General features: G+C 38.9%; 1 protein-coding gene across 6 annotated transcripts in view; it reads left to right on the top strand.

Moving 5' to 3' along the window:
* The window catches only part of kiaa1109 (KIAA1109 ortholog), a 447,188-nt gene that overhangs the window by 367,579 nt on the left and 59,344 nt on the right, over nt 1-20,265 (top strand). For 4 of the 6 annotated variants that reach the window (XM_073042844.1, XM_073042847.1, XM_073042845.1 and 1 more), the window contains 4 exons: nt 2,270-2,363; nt 7,093-7,155; nt 13,920-14,158; nt 17,096-17,311. In XM_073042844.1, the coding sequence (XP_072898945.1) occupies nt 2,270-2,363; nt 7,093-7,155; nt 13,920-14,158; nt 17,096-17,311 (612 nt within the window). The remainder of the gene's footprint in view (nt 1-2,269; nt 2,364-7,092; nt 7,156-13,919; nt 14,159-17,095; nt 17,312-20,265) is intronic. The other 2 variants (XM_073042848.1, XM_073042846.1) reach the window with 2 other exon arrangements.

Here is a 20,265-nt window from a genome sequence, read left to right as displayed (position 1 = left end):
ACAGGGTACGGTTACACAAACAAAGAACAAGGGAAAAGCACTATAACAGCTATCCCCCTTGACCTTGGCTAGCTGCGGCTCCCTTTCCAGGGCAAACAATAGACCTTCCCAAGCATAAATCAATGCACTTAACTCCAGTGTGGTGGTCTGTAAGAGAGAGTTAGCCAAGGGCAAGTCTCACCTTTTAAAGCATGGGGCTGGGCGAGTTAATCCAATTAAGGTGACCAATAATTTAGGTGTGCATTGATTAGTTGGGAGGGACCAAATGTTGATTGGCATGTGGTGTGTCCTCCGACCAGCCAGGTGGCAGTGCATCTGTCACGTGGCCGGTATCTCTGGATACAGGGACCAGGTGAGATTCTCCGTCAGGTGAACACCAAGAAATTTTGTGTTCTTTACGATCTCTACCGAGGAGCCGTTGATGTTCAGCGGGGAGTGGTCACTCCGTGCCCTCCTGAAGTCAACAACCATCTCTTTTGTTTACATTAAGAGACAAGTTGTTGGCTCTGCACCAGTCCGTTAGCCACTGCACCTCCTCTCTGTAAGCTGACTCGTCATTCTTGCTGATGAGACCCACCATGGTCGTGTCATTGGCAAACTTGATGTCTATCCATGGCCTCCTCTACTGTCAAGGTGAAGCCACACTCAGGTTGGAGGAACAACATCTTATCTACCGGCTGGGTAGCCACCAACCTGATGGCATGAACATTGACTTCTCTAACTTCCGTTAATGCCCCTCCTCCCCATCTTACCCCATCCCTGACATATTCAGTTGTTTGTTTTTTTCCCCCCTTTGCCCATCACTCTGCCTGTTCTCCATCTCCTTCTGGTGCTCCCCTCCCCCTTTCTTTCTCCCTAGGCCTCCCGTCCCATGATCCTTTCCCTTCTCCAGCTCTGTATCACTTTTGCCAATCACCTTTCCAGCTCTTAGCTTCATCCCACCTCCTCCGGTCTTCTCCTATCATTTCACATTTCCCCCTCCCCCTCCTACTTTCAAATCTCTTACTATCTTTCCTTTCAGTTAGTCCTGACGAAGGGTCTCGGCCCAAAACGTCGACAGTGCTTCTCCCTATAGATGCTGCCTGGCCTGCTATGTTCCACCAGCATTTTGTGTGTGTTGATATGGTTCGAGCTGTGTGTTGCAGCACAATTGTGGTTCAGCAGAGTGAACAGCAGTGGACTGAGCACGCAGCCCTGGGGAGCCCCTGTACTCAGTGTGATGGTGTTGGAGATGTTGCTCCCAATCTGGACTGACTGAGGTCTCCCAGTTGCAGAGGGAGATGTTCAGGCCCAGTAGGCTCAGCTTTCCGATCGGTTTCTGAGGGATGATTGTGTTGAATGCTGAACTGAAGTCTATGAACAGCATCGGAACGTATGTGTCTTTTTTGTCCAGGTGGTTAGGGCCAGGTGGAGGGTAATGACAATGGCGTCATCTGTTGAGCGGTTAGGATGGTACACAAACTGCAGGGGGTCCAGTGAGGAGGGCAGCAGGGTCTTGATATGCCTCATGACGAGCCTCTCGAAACACTTCATGATGATGGATGTAAGTGCAACGGGACGGTAGTCACTTAGGCAGGACACTGAAGACTTCTTCGGCATGGGGACGATGGTGGCGGCCTTGAAGCACGTTGGAATGGTGGTGCTGCTCAGGGAGATGTTGAGGATGTCAGTGAGAACATCTGCGAGCTGGTCTGCACATCCTCTGAGCACTCTACCGGGGATGTTGTCTGGTCCAGCAGCCTTCCGTGGGTTGACCCTGCACAGGGTTCTTCTCACGTCGGCCACGGTGAGACACAGCACCTGGTCATTTGTAGGAGGGGTGGACTTCCTCGCCACCACATCACTTTCCGCCTCAAACCGGGCGTAGAAGTTATTCTGCGCATCTGGGAGGGAGGCATCACCTGCACAGTCAGGTGATGTTGTCCTGTAATTGGTGACGTCCTGGATGCCCTTCCACATGCGCCGCGTGTTGTTACTTTCATTACTTCTTTTAAGATGTTTCACCCTCTTTGCTTGGCTGCTAACTTTTACTAGCCCAGAGATTTCTGTATTGTAACAAGTTTAAAGACTATCAGTCATAGAGAAAGAAGAGCAAAGAAGTTCAATGCAGTAGCATTCTTGGTAATGCAACTCCATAGTTATATGTTCCCTTTTTTCCTTAGTGTTTTCCTTCCTAGTAGTGCATTGTGACCACTAAGCAAAATGCCAGTATATACTCCAGGCAATTTCTCATGTATCTTGTGTTCACATCTTTTTCTTTCTGTTCCAGAGTTAGTGAGGTGGAAGATGCTGGTGAAGTCCAAACTCCAGAGCAACCAATACCGGGGTCAGGACCAAGAGTGACTTTTAAAGTGCAGGAAATGGTAAGGCTATTGTAAAGACTAACAATCAATGCTGAGATAATGAGAAGATTTGTACCATGCAGCATGTATAAAGAAGAAAGTCAACAATGAAATATCCAAACATAGACACTGAAAGTTGAACTATATTCATTATCTCAAAATTCAGGTTGTAAATGTAAATATAATTAGGACTGGGTTTTGGGAATGTGTCCATAAATTTGGGATTGGATTTTTTAGAATAGACTATAAAGCCATAAGAGATAAGAGCAGAATTAGACTATTCAGCCAATCAAGTCTTCCACATTCTATTATACCTAGTTTATCATTCCCCTCAACTCCATTCTCATGCTTCTCCCCATAACCTTTAACATTCTTATTAATCAAGAACATATCAACCTCTGCTTTCAATATACCCAGTGACTTAGCCCCCCCAGATTCCACAGATTTTCCACTCTCTGGCTAAAGAAATTCCACCTCAGCTCTGTTCAAGAGCTGTCCTTGTGTACTGAGGCTGCGCACTCTGGTTTGAGACTCCCCTACTGTAGGAAAAAAAGAATTTCTACATTCACTCTATCCAGGTCTTTCAATATTTGATAGGTTTCAATGAGATTTTCCCCCATCATTCTTTTAAGCTCCAGCGAGTAGAGGCCCAGAGCCAACAAGCACGCCTCCTATGTTGACCCTTTCATTCCGGGGATCATTTTCATGAACATACTCTTGACTCTCCCCAATGCAGGCACATCCTTTATTAGATAAGGAGCCCAAAACTGCTCACCATATCCCATGTGTCGTAATTATGATCTGATTGGTCCAAATCATAAAGCCTTGACCAATGCCTTATAAAGTTTCAGCATTGCAACTAGCTTTTATATTCTACCCCTCTCTAAATGAATGCTAACATGGCATTTGCCTTCTTCACTACTGACTCAACCTGCAAGTTAACTTTAAGGAATCATGCAGTCAGACTCCCAAATAACCCTTGCACCTCTGATTTTTTAATTTGCTCCCTGTTTAGAAAATAGGAAGCAAAGTGCATGTTCATGCACTTCCCTGCACTGTATTCCATCTACCAGTTTTTTGCCCATTCTCTTAATCTATCCAAGTCCTTTTGTAGACTCCCTGTTTCCTCAACATTACCTATCCCTCCACCTATCTTTATTTCATCTGCAAGCCTGGCCACCAATTCTGTCATCCATTCTGTCCTCCATATCATTGATATATAACGTGAAAAGAAGTGGTCCCAACACTGTCCCTTATGGAACAAGTTTAAAGTTTATAGTCAAAAGTTTTAAAGTTCAAAAACACTAGTCAAAAGTTCAAAGTACATTTATTATCAGGATATGTATACTATATACAGCCTTGAGATTTGTTTCCTGACAGGCAGCCATAAAACAGAGAAACCCAGCAGAACCCATCAAAACAAGATCATCAATCGCCAAAGAGCAGCAAAGTAAGCGAGTAACGTTCAGAACAAAAGTTCATAAATTGAGTCAAAAACCATGAAGCCAGTCACAGCTGATCCAGGAGCCTGTTAGTTGCAGACCACAGTTCAGCATAGAGAAGTATAAACCTTGCAAAGCAGCAAGCTGAACACTGGCTCGTCCTTCATCTCTGGTCCTGACCCTTTCAATCTGGACTAGCGCTAAAATGAGTCAAACCTCAGGTCGTTTTAAGCGCTGGGCCAGATAGAAAAGGTCAAGGGATCGGGACCGGAGTCACCGGAAGCCAACCAGTAAAGGCCCCCTTCCTTTCTGATCTTTACTTCCTGCCAGTCAGTCAATCTTCTATCCATGCTCATATCTTTCCTGTAATAGTGTGGGCTCTTACCTTGTTAAGCAGCCTCGTGTGTGGCACCTTGTCAAAGGTTTCAAAAATCCAAGTAAACCATAGAACTATAGAACACTACAGCACAGAAAACAGGCCATTCAGCCCTTCTAGTCTGTGCCAAAGCTTTATTCCGCTAGTCCCATTGACCTGCACCCAGTCCATAACCCTCCAGTCCTCTCTCATCCATGTATCTATCCAATTTATTCTTAAAACTTAAGAGTAAACAACATTCACTGATTCTCATTTGTCTATCCTTTCTTTCTTTCTTTCTTTTTCAATCTTTTTATTAGTATTAATAATATTATGAACAAAATACAATTAATATATTAATAAAGGGATTACAAACATCCAAATTCCCATTACACATGAAAGAATACATAAGCAATGATTACAGTATAAATAAGTTTTCCCCAAACATGAACCATACAGTATATGTATGAACAAGGTAAATCTAGATATTTCATAATATATAATATAAAAAAAGAAAAAATATATATATATTTGCAAAATTGACTAACCTACTAATCTAATATCTAAGGAAGAAAAAAAAGAAGCAAAAAAAAAAAGAAAAACTAAAAAAAAGAGGCAAAAAAAGGGCTGTTTATAATATCTCACAAGATTGTCTATCCTAACAACTACTTCCTCAAAGAATTCTGACAGATTTGTCAAGCAAGATTTCCCTTTAAGGAAACCATTCTGTCTTTGGCCTAGTTTATCATGTGCCCCGAAGTACCCCAAAACCTCATCCTTTATAATGGACTCCAATTTCTTCCTGATCACTGAAGTAAGGCTAACTGGCCTATAATTTCCTATATTTTGCCTCTCTCCCTTCTTCAAAACTGGAGTGACATTTGCAGTTTTCCGGTCCTCCAGACCTTGATCTTGAAAGATCATTACTAATACCTCCTCAATCTCTTCAACTGCCTCCTTCAGAATCCTGGGATGTAGTCCATCTGGTCCAGTTGCCCTATCTGCCTTCAGACCTTTCAGTTTCTCAAGCACCATATACTTAGTAATAGTTACATCACGCACTTCTGCCGCCTGACATTCTCTAACTTCTGGAACGACCTGATGTTTCGACAATTTAAATACTGGGTCAGATTGATAAGGCAGGCTATCAGGCCCAGAGGTGAGAGTCGGGCCGGTTCTGTTCACTGCTTCACAATGTTTATTCAGCTCTGCACTGTACTGAGGCTATGGCTTGCTCTAGTGATGCCTAGCTTTGAGACTAGACTCACTCTTGTTCTGAATGTCATTTGCGTACTTTATTGTTTACATGATCTGTTGTTTTTTCACTGTCTGCACACTGGATGCTTGAAGGTTTTTTTAATGGGTTATTTGGGTTTCTTTGTTTTGTGGTTACCTGTAAGGAAGCAAATCTCAAGGTTGTACAATGCATACAGGCTTTGATAATAAATTTACCTTGAACTTTGTACTGCTGGTGCCTTCCACAGTGCAGACTGACAAAAAATACCCATTGAGTTCGTCACCATTTCTTTGTCCGTTCATTACTACCTCTCCAGCTTGATTTTCCAGAGACTCTAACCTCCCTTTTACTTTATATAGTATATCTGAAAAAACTTTTGCTATCCTCTTATATTATTGGCCAGCATGGAATGAGCTCAACTAAGAAAACCACATTGTTTAATCTTCCTGGCTTCTTTAGAAATGTATTTAAAAAATAAATCAATTTTGTTTCAAGACTACAATGGCAAAAATTATTAGTTTTAGCTTATGCATTAAATATTAAAGCTATTCAATTTATTTTCTTTTTATTAAAGAAAGTAATTTTTAAATATTTGTTCCTTTTTTAAAATATAATATCACAAATCGTATCTTTTTAATTTCTACTGTTCCAGGCAAATTACATGCAGTAAATCATTGCGCATAACTGGGAGCACAATTGATGTAAAAAATATTATTAATGCTATGTTGTTTGTTTTGCTTATATGTTGAAAATGAAGGAAAAAATAAAGATCCAGCATAGTGTTGATCTAACAATAGAAAAATGATTTGTTAATCACTTTATGCATGTAAATAGGGGTGGTTTCATATAACTTAAGTAGAATGTAATAGTATTCTAGATTTATAACATGTGTAAGCTTTTTTCTTGAAAAATGGATCCAAAATTTAATCTTGCGCAGAAAAGTTTTGCATTGTAATCATAATTAAATGAGTAATAACATAGGAAGTCCAAGAACAACTCTTGAACACAATTAGCATATTCATTGAGAGGCGAATAAAGAAAGTTTGTTAGGCTATAAATTGTGAGTGGAGAGAGACGGATATGGAGAATGGGGAACTGATTTAGTTGGAAGGGGGGAAGACATTGTGAGGAGGATCAGATTAGGAGTGTGTGTTTGAGGAAGGAGCAACTTTAGAAGGAAACCCAATACCACCAAATTCCCAAGTGCAGTGGTTTAATGATGTTTTACTGTACCGGTCGGCAAGTCAATTCTCGATAGATTCAGGACTGGTAGTTTGTAAAGTGTTAACGGGGAAACAGACATCTGGTAATTCTGAATCATATAGATGGTCTGATGAAGTGAATAATTTTAATAATTGATTTGTTAAATATTGGCAGTTAATACCAAGGTGATTGACATTGATGTCAGCTGCTTATCATTGATGATAGCTATTAGTAGAACATTCTAATATGATTACAGAGATAAATCTTACTTCTGAATATCATTTTGCAGAGCATTTTTAAGTCATATTTAGGAGTTACATAACACTTCAAAAACATATTGATTAGTTAAAAGCTAGGAGTATTCATACTTTGTTAGATTACAACATCTCTATAATTTCAAGTGTTATTGATTATATAAGAGATGTCATTTCTTATTTGTCCTGCACAAGTAATGGGAGTATTGCATGTTGTAAGTTATCATTTAATTACATTTTCCTTTTCACTTCATTAAAGCTGAATGAAACAGCTTTGACTCTAGCAAGGCAAGCCAGCACTCCAAAGGAAGGGTATTTTCAGGTACTGGTTTAAAATCTGCTCTGCAATGAAATCAAGCGCTTCAAGGGGGAATCTTCTCAAAAATCTATCATCTTTAAACTTTGCAAGTTCAGTTTCACACAAAGTATGTAGTGTGACTACATGTCTTGTAGCATTTTAAATATAACAGAGTAATTCAGAAATCAATGCATATTGCATTTTTGGATCATAAAATCTGGTACAAATGGATTTTTAGCAAATAACCTAAAAAACGTTTTGTAGTGTTTTTTTAAAAACCCATCATGTGTTGTAAAGGTGCAGTCATTAAGAAGTAAACATGAGAAATAATTTTACTCTACACATGAGATTTTTACTTTAATGGTTATATTCAAAGTATAATTTCAGTCGCACTCTGCCAGTGTTCCTGAACTTGTGTTAAACTTTTCCCTAACTAACTCACATTTTCTTTAATCACCAGGGAATTAAAATTTGCACTCAATTTGCTTTATTAATGTTCATCTCTATCTCCATGATGTCTGTAGGTGTATGGTTGTTTTTGTAATCAAAGTTGAGATTTATAGTTAATATCTCAACTTGATACTGAGAATGAGAAGGTGATAAGAACTCCAGGGAGGTAGTCACCCCTAAATAGCAGGAGGCAGGTAGCTGGGTGACCATCAGGAAAGGGAATGTAATAGGTATGCAATGCAGACTACCCCTTTGGCTGTTCCCCTCAATAAGAAGAATGCCGCTTTGTTGGGGGGGGGGGGGGGGGGGGGAGAGCGATCTATCAGGAGAAAGCTGCAGCAAACCGGTCTCTGGCACTAAGTCTGGCTCTGTGTGTTTGAAGAGGAGTGCAGCAGTAATAGGGTATTCAATAGTTAGGGGACCAAACAGCAGATTCTGTGGATATGAAAGAGACATCCAGGTGGTATGTTTCTTCCCAGATACCAGGGTTAGGGAAGTATCAGATCGAGTCCACCATGTTCTAAAGGGGGAGAGGGAACAGCCAGAAGTCATGGTATGATATAGTTAGGAAAAGGGATGCAGTCCTGAAACAGGAATATAGGGAGCTGGGTAGGAAGCTGAAAAACAGGACCTCCAGGGTGGTAATCTCTGGATTGCTGCCTGTGCCGTGCACCAGTAAGGGAAGATTAGGATCATTTGGTAGATGAAAATGTGCTGAGGAAGTAGTGCAGGGGACAGGGTTTCAGATTTGGGATCTTTTCTGGGGAAGGAATGACATGCACAAAAAGCATTGGTTTCACCTGAACTTGAGGGGGGCCAATATCCTTGTGGGCAGATTTGCTAGAGCGTTGGGGACAGTTTAATCTAGTTTGGCAGGAGAATAGGAACCAGAGTGAAAGATCAGGGGATGGGGCAGTAGGTATATCTCTGCATGTAGAGAGATTGAGGAAACTTGGAGAGTTCACATAGAAAATTGCAGTCATTGGGATGGGTTGAAATGTGTCTATTTCAATGCAAGAAATATCAGGAGCGAGGACATGGATCAGAACATAAAACTATGATGTCGTGACAGAAGCTTGGCTGTCACTTGGGCTAGAATGGCTTCTGGAAATTCTGGGTTTGAGATGTTTTAAAAGGAACAGAGAGGGATATAACAGAGGCAGGAGCAGCATTGCTGATCAGGAATTGTATGACAGCTGCAGAAAAGGGGATTGCCTACTGAGTCAGTCTGGATTTCAACTTCCATAATAAAGTTGTTATCAAACTACATATAGGTCACCATATACCCTGAGTTTCATTTTCTTGCAGGCATACTCAATAAATCGAATAGCCATAATAGAATTATTGAAACACCACACCAACAGAGCCAACAACCAGTGTGCAAAAGACTATTAACTGTGCAACTACAAAAAGAAAGAAGAAATAATAATAAAAAAAAAACAAGCAATAAATATTGAGATCATGAGATGAAGAGTCCTTGAAAGAGGGTCAATACATTGTGGGAGCACCTTGATGATGGGGCAAGTGAAGTTCAACGAAGTAATATCCTTTGGTTCAAGAGCTTGATATTTGAGGGATAATAACTATTCCTGAACCTGGTGGTGGAGTCCGGGGGCTCCTGTTATTTCTACATGATGTCAGCAGTGAGAAGAGAGCATGGCCTTGGTGGTAGTCCCTGATGGTGGATGGTGCTTTCATGCGACAGTACTCTGTGTAGATGTGCTCAATGGTGGAGAGAATTTTACTTGTGATGGACTAGGCCGTATTAAATACTTTTTGTAGGATTTTACATTCAAGGGCATTGGTGTTTCCATACCAAGCTGTGAGGCAGTCAGTCAATATGCTCCCTACCATATATCAACAGAAATTTGTCAGAATTTTAGATGCCATGACAAATCTTGGCAAACTCCTGAAAAAGCAGAGGTACCGTCGTGTTTCCTTCGTAATAGCACTTGTGCACTGGGCCCAGGACAGCCCCGCTGAGATGATAACACCAAGGAATTTAAAGTTGCTAACCCTCTTCACCTCTGATCCCCAGATGAGAACTGGCTCACAGACCTCTTATTTCCTCCTTCTGAAGCCAAAAATCAGCACCGTAGTCATGCTAACATTGAGTAAGAGGTTGTTGTTGTGACACCCCTCAGCAAGATTTTCTATCTCCCTCCTATATGATGATTCATCACCACCTTTGGTTTGGCCTACGACATTCAGCAAACTTGAATATGACATTGGAGGTGTTCTTATCCCCACAGTAAGAAGTATAAAATGAATAGAGCCTTGTGGCGCACCTGTGTTGATGGCGATCGTGGAGGAGATGTTGTCAATCTGAACCAACTAGGATCTGCAAGTGAGAAAATCGAGGATCCAATTTCACAAGAAGGAATTGAGGGCAAAGTCTTAACGCGTATTGATTAGTTTTAAGGGGATTATAGTATTGAATGCCCACATGATCAACGGGGGCCGTGGGAGTTTGTGATGCTTCCTCCATGTTTTGACAGTCAAAGCGAGCGTGGAAAGCATGCAGCTCATCTGGAAACAAAGCCATGTTTTATAGTGCCTATAAAAAGTATTCAAACCCCCTTGGAAGTTTTCTATCTTATTGTTTTGCAACATTGAATCACAGTTGATTTAATTTAGCATTTTTGACATTGAACAACAGAAAAAGACTTTTTTGTGTCAAAGTGAAAACAGATCTCTACAAAGTAATCTAAGTTAAAAAGAAATATGAAACACAAAATAATTATTGCATAAGTATTTTAATATAACACACCAAATCATCACTGATGCAGTCAATTCATTTTAGAAGTCACATAATTAGTTAAATGGAGATCACTGTGTGCAGTCAAGGTGTTTCAATTGATTGTAGTAAAAATACACCTGTATCTGGAAGGTCCAACTGCTGGTGAGTCAGTATCCTGGCAAAAACTACACCATGAAGACAAAAGAACACTCCAAGCAACTCCATGAGAAGGTTATTGAAAAGCACAAGTCAGGAGACGGATACAAGAAAATTTCCAAGACACTGAGTATCCCTTGGAGTACAGTTAAGTCAATCATCAAGAAATGGAAAGAGTATTGCACAGCTGTAAATCTGCCTAGAGCGGGCTGTCCTCAAGATGAGCCTGAAGTGGGGGGGGGAGGGGGCTACCAAGAGACCTTAGATAACTCTGGTGGAGTTGCAGTCTTCAGTGGCTGAGATGGGAGAGAATGTGCGTATAACTGTTACCCGGGTGCTTCACCAATCACAGATTTATGGGAGAGTGGGAAAAAAACTCATGAAATCTTGGCTAGAGTTTGCCAGAAGACGTGGGAGACTCTGAAGTCACTGGAAGAAGGTTCTATGGTCAGATGAAACCAAAATTGAGCTTTTTGGCTATCAGCCTAAACACTACATTTGGCATAAGCCAAACACCACACATTGTCAAAAACATACCATCCATACCATGAAGCACAGTGGTGGTTGCATTGTGCTGCCTAGATGCATCACTGTAGCAAGCCCTGAAAGGTTTGTGAAGGTGGAGGCTAAAATGAATGCAGCAAAATACAGAGAAATCCTGGAGGAAAACTTGATGCAGTCTGCACGAGAACAGCAACATGGGAGGAGATTTGTTTTCTAGCAAAGCAATGACCCCCAAGCATAAAGCCAAAGCTACACAAGAATGGCTTAAAAACAATGAAGTTAATAACCTCGAGTGGCCAAGTCAGAGTCCAGACCTTAATCCAATATAGAATTTGTGGTTGGACTTGAAAAAGGGCTGTTCACTCACCATCCCCATGCAATCTGACAGAACTTGAGCAGTTTTGTAAAGAAGAATGGGGACAATTGCAGTGTTCAGATGTGCAAAGCTGATAGAGACCTATCTCAAGGCTGTAATTGTTGCCAAAGGTGCATCTCCTAAATATTGACTTGAAGGGGATGAATACTTGTGCAATCAATTATTTTGTATTTTACATTTGTAATTAACTTAGAATACTCTGTAGAGATCTGTTTTTACTTCGACACAAAGCAGTCTTTTTCTGTTGATGTGTCAAAAAAAAATTTAAATTCACTGTGATTCGGTGTTGTAAAACAATAAAACATGAAAACTTCCAAGGGGGGGGTGAATAGTTTTCATAGACTCTGGATGTCTCAGGTGATTTTACTTTATAAATGGTGATAGCATTCAAGAACTGCCACAGCTGTCAAGCATCCTTCATTGATTCAAGTTTAGTCAGTAATTGGCACTTGGTGTGTGGAATGACTTTTCGGAGATTGTACCCCAACCTCTTGAAACTTTCTTGGTCATCCTACTTGAATGCCTCTGATCTGGCCCTCAGCATTGATTGACAGCTCCTTACTGCAAAAGGTTTAGATGGCGCAGAATTTGTCAGGTGTGTTCAGCAAGGATTCCTGACAATATGCGAAGAGGCCATACTCGACCTGGTGCTAGGGAACAAACCTGGTCAGGTGTCAGATTGCTTGGTGGGTGAGCTTTTCACAGATGGTGACCATAACTCCCTGACTTTTACAGTAGCCTTGGACAGGAATAGGAGCAGATGGTATGGGAAAGTATTTAGTTGAGGGACATGGGAACTACGATGCTAATAGGCATGAACTTGCAAACAAATTGGGAATGAATGTACTCAGGGAAATGCTCAACAGAAACATGGAGAGAGCATTTGTTTAGAGAACACTTGCGTGGGTTTCTGGCTAGTTTTGTCCCTTATCCCGTTGAGGCAAGGAAAGAATGATAGAGTGAAGGAACCTGCCTGACAAGAGATGTGGAACATGCAGTCAAGAAAGGAGGTTGCTTGAGGTTTAGGAATCAAGCATCAGACAGGGCTGTAGAGAGTTATAAGGTAGACAGGAAAGAGCTGAAGAATGGACTTGGGAGAGCTAGAAAGGGGAATAGGAAGGTCTTGGCAAATAAGATTAAGGAAAGCCCCAAGGAGTTTTACAGATATGTGAAGAACAGGAGGATGACTAGACTGAGGGTAGGGGTAATAGGGGAAATGTGCCTGGAGTAAGAAATGATGGGGAGGTCTTTCAATATTCATCAGTGAGAGGAACCTTGACATTTGTGAGGATAGTGTAAAATAAAGCGAATATAGTGCAACGTGTCTACATTAACAAAGAGTCTTATTTCAGTGGTGGGTAAATTATTGGAGAAGATACTGAGAGACAGGATTTATAAACATTTGGAGAAGCACAGTCTGATTAGAGCTAGTCAGCATAGCTTTGTGAGAGGCAGGCTAATCCTCAAGAAGCTAATTGAATTCTTTGAGGATGTGACAAAGCACATGGATAAAAGTGGGGCAGTTGATGTCCTGTATATGGATTTTAATAAGGCACTTGATAATATTCCCAATGGTAGGCCTATTCAGAAAATCAGGAAGCATGAGATCAAAGGAAACTTGGTTGTGTGGATATGAATTGGCTTACCCATAAGGCAGAATGTGGTTGCAGATGGAGTATATTCTTCCAGGAGTTTAGTGACCAGTGGTGTTCTGCGAGGATCTGTACTGGGACCCTTGATTTTTATAAATGACTTGGATGAGGAACTGGAAGAGTGGATTATTAAGTTTGCAGATGACACAAAGTTTGGTGGAGTTTTGGATAGTGTGAAGGGTTGTTGTAGGTTACGATGACAATAGACAGGATGTTCTGTAATGTTTATGTTTAGTCCTCTAAATCCTCGTGCTAAAAAGAATGAGTTTGTGAACAGCATAGCCCTAATAGGCTGGAAATCTCATTGTTTATTTCCTTCCCATGTTTGAAAAGGATGGAAAGTAATGGCTGGAACTTGCATGGTTTACACCCTTGCTTTCCCTCTGGAACCCATGAGGTATCCTATGTTTTTTTAAATGCAGACTTTTCATTTCCAATGGTGGTGCTACTCTTGTTTCCTACTTTGTGATGACTACATTGCAATTAAACAGTACTGGGTTAATGCAAATGCTTTGGTGAGAAATTATCTTAACATACACTCTACTTATGCTTGAGAAATAAATTTCCAGCTTACTAATTATAGAGTACCTATCAGTGAGCGTACTTGTACTTGCGCTGCTTCTTACATAAGATTTAATTTAATAAATAAAACTATTTCCAAGCTCTTTGGAGCAATTGATTTCTTTCCTGACCCTTATACTTTTTTTAATCCATCTTTGGTCATAGATTTCTTCTGCTCTGTTTTAGTTTTCATAATGTGTCTAGATTATGTTCATTTCATACTACAAAGCCATTCTGTCTGCTCAAGTGTAGGTGGTGATTGGGTTCTCATTCAAACTCTTAAAAGTTATTCATAGGTGAATGTTACATAAAAGTAATCATTGTCTTTTTAATTTTTTTATGACATCAGTTCCCCGAGGAGACAGAACTGGATCTGTTATCAGTCACCGTTGATAGTCCATCTCATTTTTCACCTATCAGTGATCGTTCAGTGTTTAGTTCACCTAACACCCCACGTGTTGCTCAACAAAGACTTGCTTTCCAGCTTGACGATGCAAAGCGTGATGATAGTTTGACATCTTCTAGTGAAGAATCTGAACGGGATGAAGAGTTTGATAAAGAGAAAACACAATACATCAAGAAGACACCGTAAGCATCCTTTTTTCTCGTTAATTGTTAACTTAAATAATTATTTAAGAGTCTGATTAGAAGGTTAAAATGATGTTACCAGTGGTCAATTACTAAGTTAAATATTGAACCTGCAGCAAATTTGTACTGAAGGTTTTAAGTTCATCTTGGTATAGTAAGAAAAGCAGCTAAGTTGATGAATGGATTAGGTTTAAGAAGCAGTTATTTGTAGGGTGCCTTAGAATAGGTAAGGTGAGGTGTCAGTCATTTATAATCAGTATCCTTTATATATTTACATTTCGTCCTTCATCTGTCAATGTTTGCTAATGATCCAAAGAAATGTGACAACTGCATTGTGAGGAAGATGTAAATAATCTAAAAAGAATACGAAAAGCTGAGTGGACAGAAAGAAGCAAAGAATATAAAGTTGGGAAGTTGTGAAGCTGCAAATGATGACATTGTGAGAAACTAGTTAATGTTGGGCTATAGGTCTGGGTGTGCAGCGATTTAAAATGCAGAATTAATATGCAATCGAGCAAACAATTGGTAAGTTTGACTTTATTCAAAAGGATATGAGTACCAAGATCTAGATTCAACTACACACAACTTTGAAGTGATCATATTTCAGAACTGTGTGCAGTTTAATTCTCTACATTAAGGAATGATATTCTTGCTTTAGAGGTGGTGTTACATTGACAGATTGTCTCCACATTCCTGGGATTGTCCTTACAAAGAGAATAGGTTTAACCTCCCTTGGGAGATCTCATTTAAACACGTTTTGAAGAAGCTCATTCGCAACGATGCATGGACACTTTCCTGTAGCTGAAATGTATAGGACGAGAATATTGTCTCAAGATAAATGGACAACAATTTAAAACTGAGAATATAAGGAATTTCTTTATTCAGAGTTGTGAATACTTAATTGAGAGTTTTTGATAACAACAGAATCAAATGAATTGGGGATTAGGGAGGAACAGGAACAAGCAAAGGATCAACCATAAATGCTTTGAATGCTGGAGCAGGCTCAAGAGACTAAGATAGCATAAACATCTGTAAATTGCGAAAAGTAACTCTAAGAACTGAACTGTAAAGAAATATTAGAAAATATGTTTCGAGATCCTTAAAGCAATCTTGAAGCACATAGAAAAATAGTAGGAAGCTCATTTGAAGCTAAAAAAAATCTTGACAATTTAAATCAGTATCTTGAAGCAAACAACCTATCTAAAATGCTTAAGTTATCAAACACTTCAGCTGGAAAGATGCAAGAAATATTCCCGAGCAAAAGGAGAGAACAATAGTCAATCATTTGCAAGTTTCAGGTAAATTATTTTTAAACAGCAGATCTCCCAGACTTGGTGTTATTTAATGCCCAGTGCTAAATGATGATACAGTGAGGACATTACTGAATTACCAGCAGTCTATATGTTGGAGAAGCAGGTCATTGGAGAATGAAAGCTAAATTTAAAATTTGTTTGAATCCAACATGGGAGCCTGCTTATTTACAAACCATGCTAATTGTAGGGATAAACTCAAAGATAATCAGACAAGCAGATTTGAAAAAAAACAATCATCAAGGAATATTTTCAGTTTATTTCAGGAAGTGACAATCCAAAGTTGTAGAGATTTCTGCCCTTAGTTGCAGCTAGACATCCAAAAGGCAGTTGATGAATGGCTGTCAATTAAATTGAAAGCTTTACTGATTCTGGACAAAGACATAAAGTATAAAAAACAAAATAACATAATAGTGGGACAGGAGAGATTGGGATGCCCTGAGCACTGGTACAGGGACCAGTTGTTATTTTCAATCTACACAAATGATTAGAATACAAAACAGTCACAATATAGTGCATTGATCAGCAATGCTTCAGAAAGTACTACAGATATTACTGTAAACTAAAATAAATTAGCAGGAAACAAGTGCATTTAAAATTGGCTGTTTACATGTGTAGGATGTTGCCAAGAGGAAGATGCTTCATTTTGTGTTTTTAATTTGAATTAATGTTGCATTTAATCTAAACATTTACAATAATGGTAAAAAAAAAGCACAGCTTTTGATAAATGAAACTGTGCTGCCTTTATGGCAGTTATTTAGTTTATAATATTTTTGCTTAGTAATTCGTGTGTTAGCATTTTTTAGTTAAAGTTAGGATTGTTTAAGTAAATTCGATGTCTGTAATATATCGCGGCATGCGATGACATCACATCCGGTTTCGCCGTGTCTTGTGGGAAAATACCGGTTTGGGAAAAACGGAAAGGTGGGGGCTCACATGTGCGAGTCCAGCGCAAGAAAAGTTGTCTTCTACACATTAGAAATCACAGTGGAGCAACGCTGTAAGTTCATAGATAATCGATATGTTGAATTAAAATATTAACGCTGATTCTGTTAAAAGTAACGACGGTCGATAAGGTTTATGTTTTCGTTAGTTAAAGAGTTGCGGATAGTCATGTTGAAGTGTATTTAAAGCAGTCAATGGCGTAAGTAGATTCTGACTGTATGCTGCACTTTAATGTAGTGTAGTTGTAGTTTACCTTTGCAAGTATTCACGATGTAAATGTGATATCAAGAAGGAAACAAATACTGTACAAATCTTGTATTGTTTTATCAACAGTTTTCACCATATGTTAATGTGGAAGAGTGAACAGTAAATGGTTAATCTTACTGCGACCCTGTTTTCATTAACGACGGTTTACCTCGGTGTTTAGTTCGGGTTCCGTTACACCCGAGCGAGAACACTACAGAAACCTTAAATTTAAATCTCCAGTACCAAAGGCACACTGAAGAAATCAGCAAATGTCACGTGGCCAATGGTTATCTCTTGGGGAGGTGAAAATAAGAATCATTTAATGTTAACAATTGTATCTTGTAAGCTTTGATGTCAGTTTTGTGTGTTGCTTGAATTTCCAGCATCTGCAGATTTTCTCTTGTTTGTGATAGGTCAATTTCTGATAATTTTACAGACATAGTTTGCGTAAAAAGTCTCCTGGCTTTGCTGCACTTTTTAGTGACCGATGGCCATCGGCAGCAATGAACAGAAATTCTCTTAATGCGACAACTGAAAGGAACATTGATTTTGAGCTTGACGTTAGAGTTGAGATTGAAAGTGGAAAATGTGTTTTACACCCAACTACCCAGCAGCCTCAGCAAATGGAGCATGATGAATTCAACGTGAAAAGGTCAGTTGACCATTCATTACTCTATTTGATTTATGAAGTACCTTGGTCACACAAATATGTCTGGTTTTTAAATCTGTTCGTTTCATATGAATTAAGTTCAGTGAAAGGTTAGTTCAGTTAGATATCTCCCATTATTGTTCAGCAATCAAATAATTAACAAAGGTGGTGTGACAATGGTGAGAGGAAATCTGGGAACTTGGTGAACAATGGAACTAATAACTATTAAAATTTAAGGATTGAAAAATAAAAGGAGAAAAAGAGAAGCCTGAACAGAGAATAAGCTAAATTAAAATTGGGTACAGATGCAGAATAAATAATGGAAGTTAAGAAGGAATAGAGTCAGGGAGGAAAAGTGGAAAAGTAAAACAAGTTTTTAAATGTTTTTGGAGTTCAGGACTCCAGCATGTGTACACAACTTATGAAATTAACCAAACTCTAGCAATTTCTTTATGGGGCCCTGCAGCAAAATAGGAGCTGGCTGTGATTCTTCACGTTTACACTGGCAGATATGCTCCAAATTAAACTTGATAATGCAGACAACCATAGCTGAACTGAGAGAATGGTGGTGAGACAGAAATTTTCAACTTAACAAGTAAAACTTTGATATAAGCCAATGAGCAAGAATGGGAACAAACTGAATCCAATTGCATAGAGCTTTACAACGAAGGAGTTTTACCAGTGTGCTTATCAATTTCAAAGGTAAAGGGGCTGAGAACAACATGGAGGAACGCTGCATCTGTGTCATTGTCACGAAGATATAATTTGTGCCATTTATGTGCTTTAGCCTCAGTAGAAACTTGATTTAGATAGGTTCAAACATGGAGTTAAATCATGTTTGACCAGGTTATGGTGGAAAATACAGACTGGGATCCCTGCACTTGAAAATACATTTGTGTGATCACGCTGTCACTGGAAAGGCCACCTTGACCATCTTGAATTGCCATTGATAGATGGTGAACTGCTTCCTTGAATGGCTGCAATCCCACAATCTCACTTTTGGGGTTGTAAGTTCCAGGAATCAGATGCAGTGATGATGACAGTGAAAGAGCAACAATACATTTCCTACCTATAGGTAGTCTGCTCATGCTGTCTCATTCACACTTTTTGTATGAGAAGTTCCAATAATTAGAAAGTGATTTATACGCAGATTCAACAAACATGAAAATTAATAAAGAAGGAAAGATGAACTGAGCACAGAGCAGTTTCTTTTAGATCTGGTATTTTACGCCAGTGGAGAGTTAATTAGTGACCTAGTAGTAAAGGACACTTAGTGGTAAAGGGATCATAATACAATAAAGGAAATGCATGGAGTTCAGTTTGGAACAATTGAAATAGGTTTTTAAATCTTGAAAAAAGCATCAAGTAGCTCTAAGGATTGAGTTAGCTTAGAAAAATTGGGGAAACTAAATGAAAAATAATTTTACAGAATATGAAGATTTGAAGAAATGATTCATAGTTCATATTTAAATATATGTTCTTTGAAAGAACAGGAAGCCCAGGAAAAGAGATACAACCATGGTTTACAGATGAAATTAATATATTGATTTAGAGAAGATAGTTATGACATTGCTGAAGGATAGTAAGCTAGAGGATTGGGAATTGTGTTAAAAATACATATTCAAACATTACTGTACATTTTGTCAAATATCATTCAGTAAGATGCCACACAAGGTTATGACATAAAATTGGAAATTGTGGAATTGGGTATAATATTATTGTGGATTAATAGGAATCAGTTGGAGTAATTAAATTCTGGCTTCTGCCCCCTTCCTTTCCAGTCCTGATGAAGAGTATTGGACTGAAATTTTGACTGTTGATTCCCCTCCATAGATGCTGTCCGAATTACTGAGATTCTCTAACATTTTTCTGTGTGTCAGAATAAAGGGGCTAACAGTTCATAAGGACTAGCGTACCACAAGGTTCTATGCTTAGATCTCAACTATTGATAATCCATGTTAATAATGAGACTGAGCATGACATTTCCACATTCACTGATTATACAAAGCTACGTAGGAAAACAGGCTGTGAGGAAAAAGCAAGGAGGGTGTGATGGAATATGTAATCTTTAAGTGAATAAGTGTGGGAGAATGGTGACAGGTGGAAGATATTTGGGAGAAATGTGAAGCTTTCCTTGGGAGAAAATGTAAGCATAGTCTTTTTTAATGGTGTGAAAGTTGGGAAATGTGGGTCTTCGGAAGATTTGAGTTTCCTTACACAAGTCAATTTATCTGTAGGTTCAGCAAGGGCTAACAGATGGAAAAGAACATAACGAAGTGAATAAGAGAAATAAAATGTACTGGGTGAAGAATGAAAGCAGGGTAAAGGAAGCAGAATATTAATTAAATTTGCTTCAGGATAGATTGCAAACAAGCTGTTCAGAAGAGATTTCCATGTTTTCTGTGGAAATAAGTGGAAAATTGTTGTTTTTCATTTGGATTGTATTACCAATTTTGCAATATTCATAGAGTGATAGAGAAAATTTTCACAGAAAATATATGATTATTTTTAATTTCCACAGAAAACAACTAATTTATTTTTTGCAGGGCATATTGGCAAAAAAGATAATTCCCTTCAACTATCAGAACACTCTATTTCAGACATCCACTTCTCGTGCATATTTTCTATTCTTTGCTACCACATAATAGTGACTATGGCTCAGAATGTTTCATTAGATAAACTACTTTGTAATGAGATGAAAGTGAGTTATGCAAAACTATATTTTGTTGCACCACTTCTAAAATGATCATTTGGTAATCCTTTGATTTTTAATTTGGGCATTTGTTCAATTTTGCCTGATTGAACAATAATGATTTTGTGTTTTTAAACATACTTTAGCATAATTTGTTTTAATATCTGAAGATTGAGCTGTTCTACTTGTAATAAAGGAAACCAGTTCTCTTTTATAACAGTGTTCATTTTAGTTGAGATACGGCTTTCTTAATGATACGTCAGCA

This window comes from Hemitrygon akajei, chromosome 4 (assembly GCF_048418815.1).
Source record: "Hemitrygon akajei chromosome 4, sHemAka1.3, whole genome shotgun sequence".
Taxonomy (NCBI): domain Eukaryota; kingdom Metazoa; phylum Chordata; class Chondrichthyes; order Myliobatiformes; family Dasyatidae; genus Hemitrygon; species Hemitrygon akajei.
This window is presented reverse-complemented; position numbering and strand designations above follow the sequence as displayed.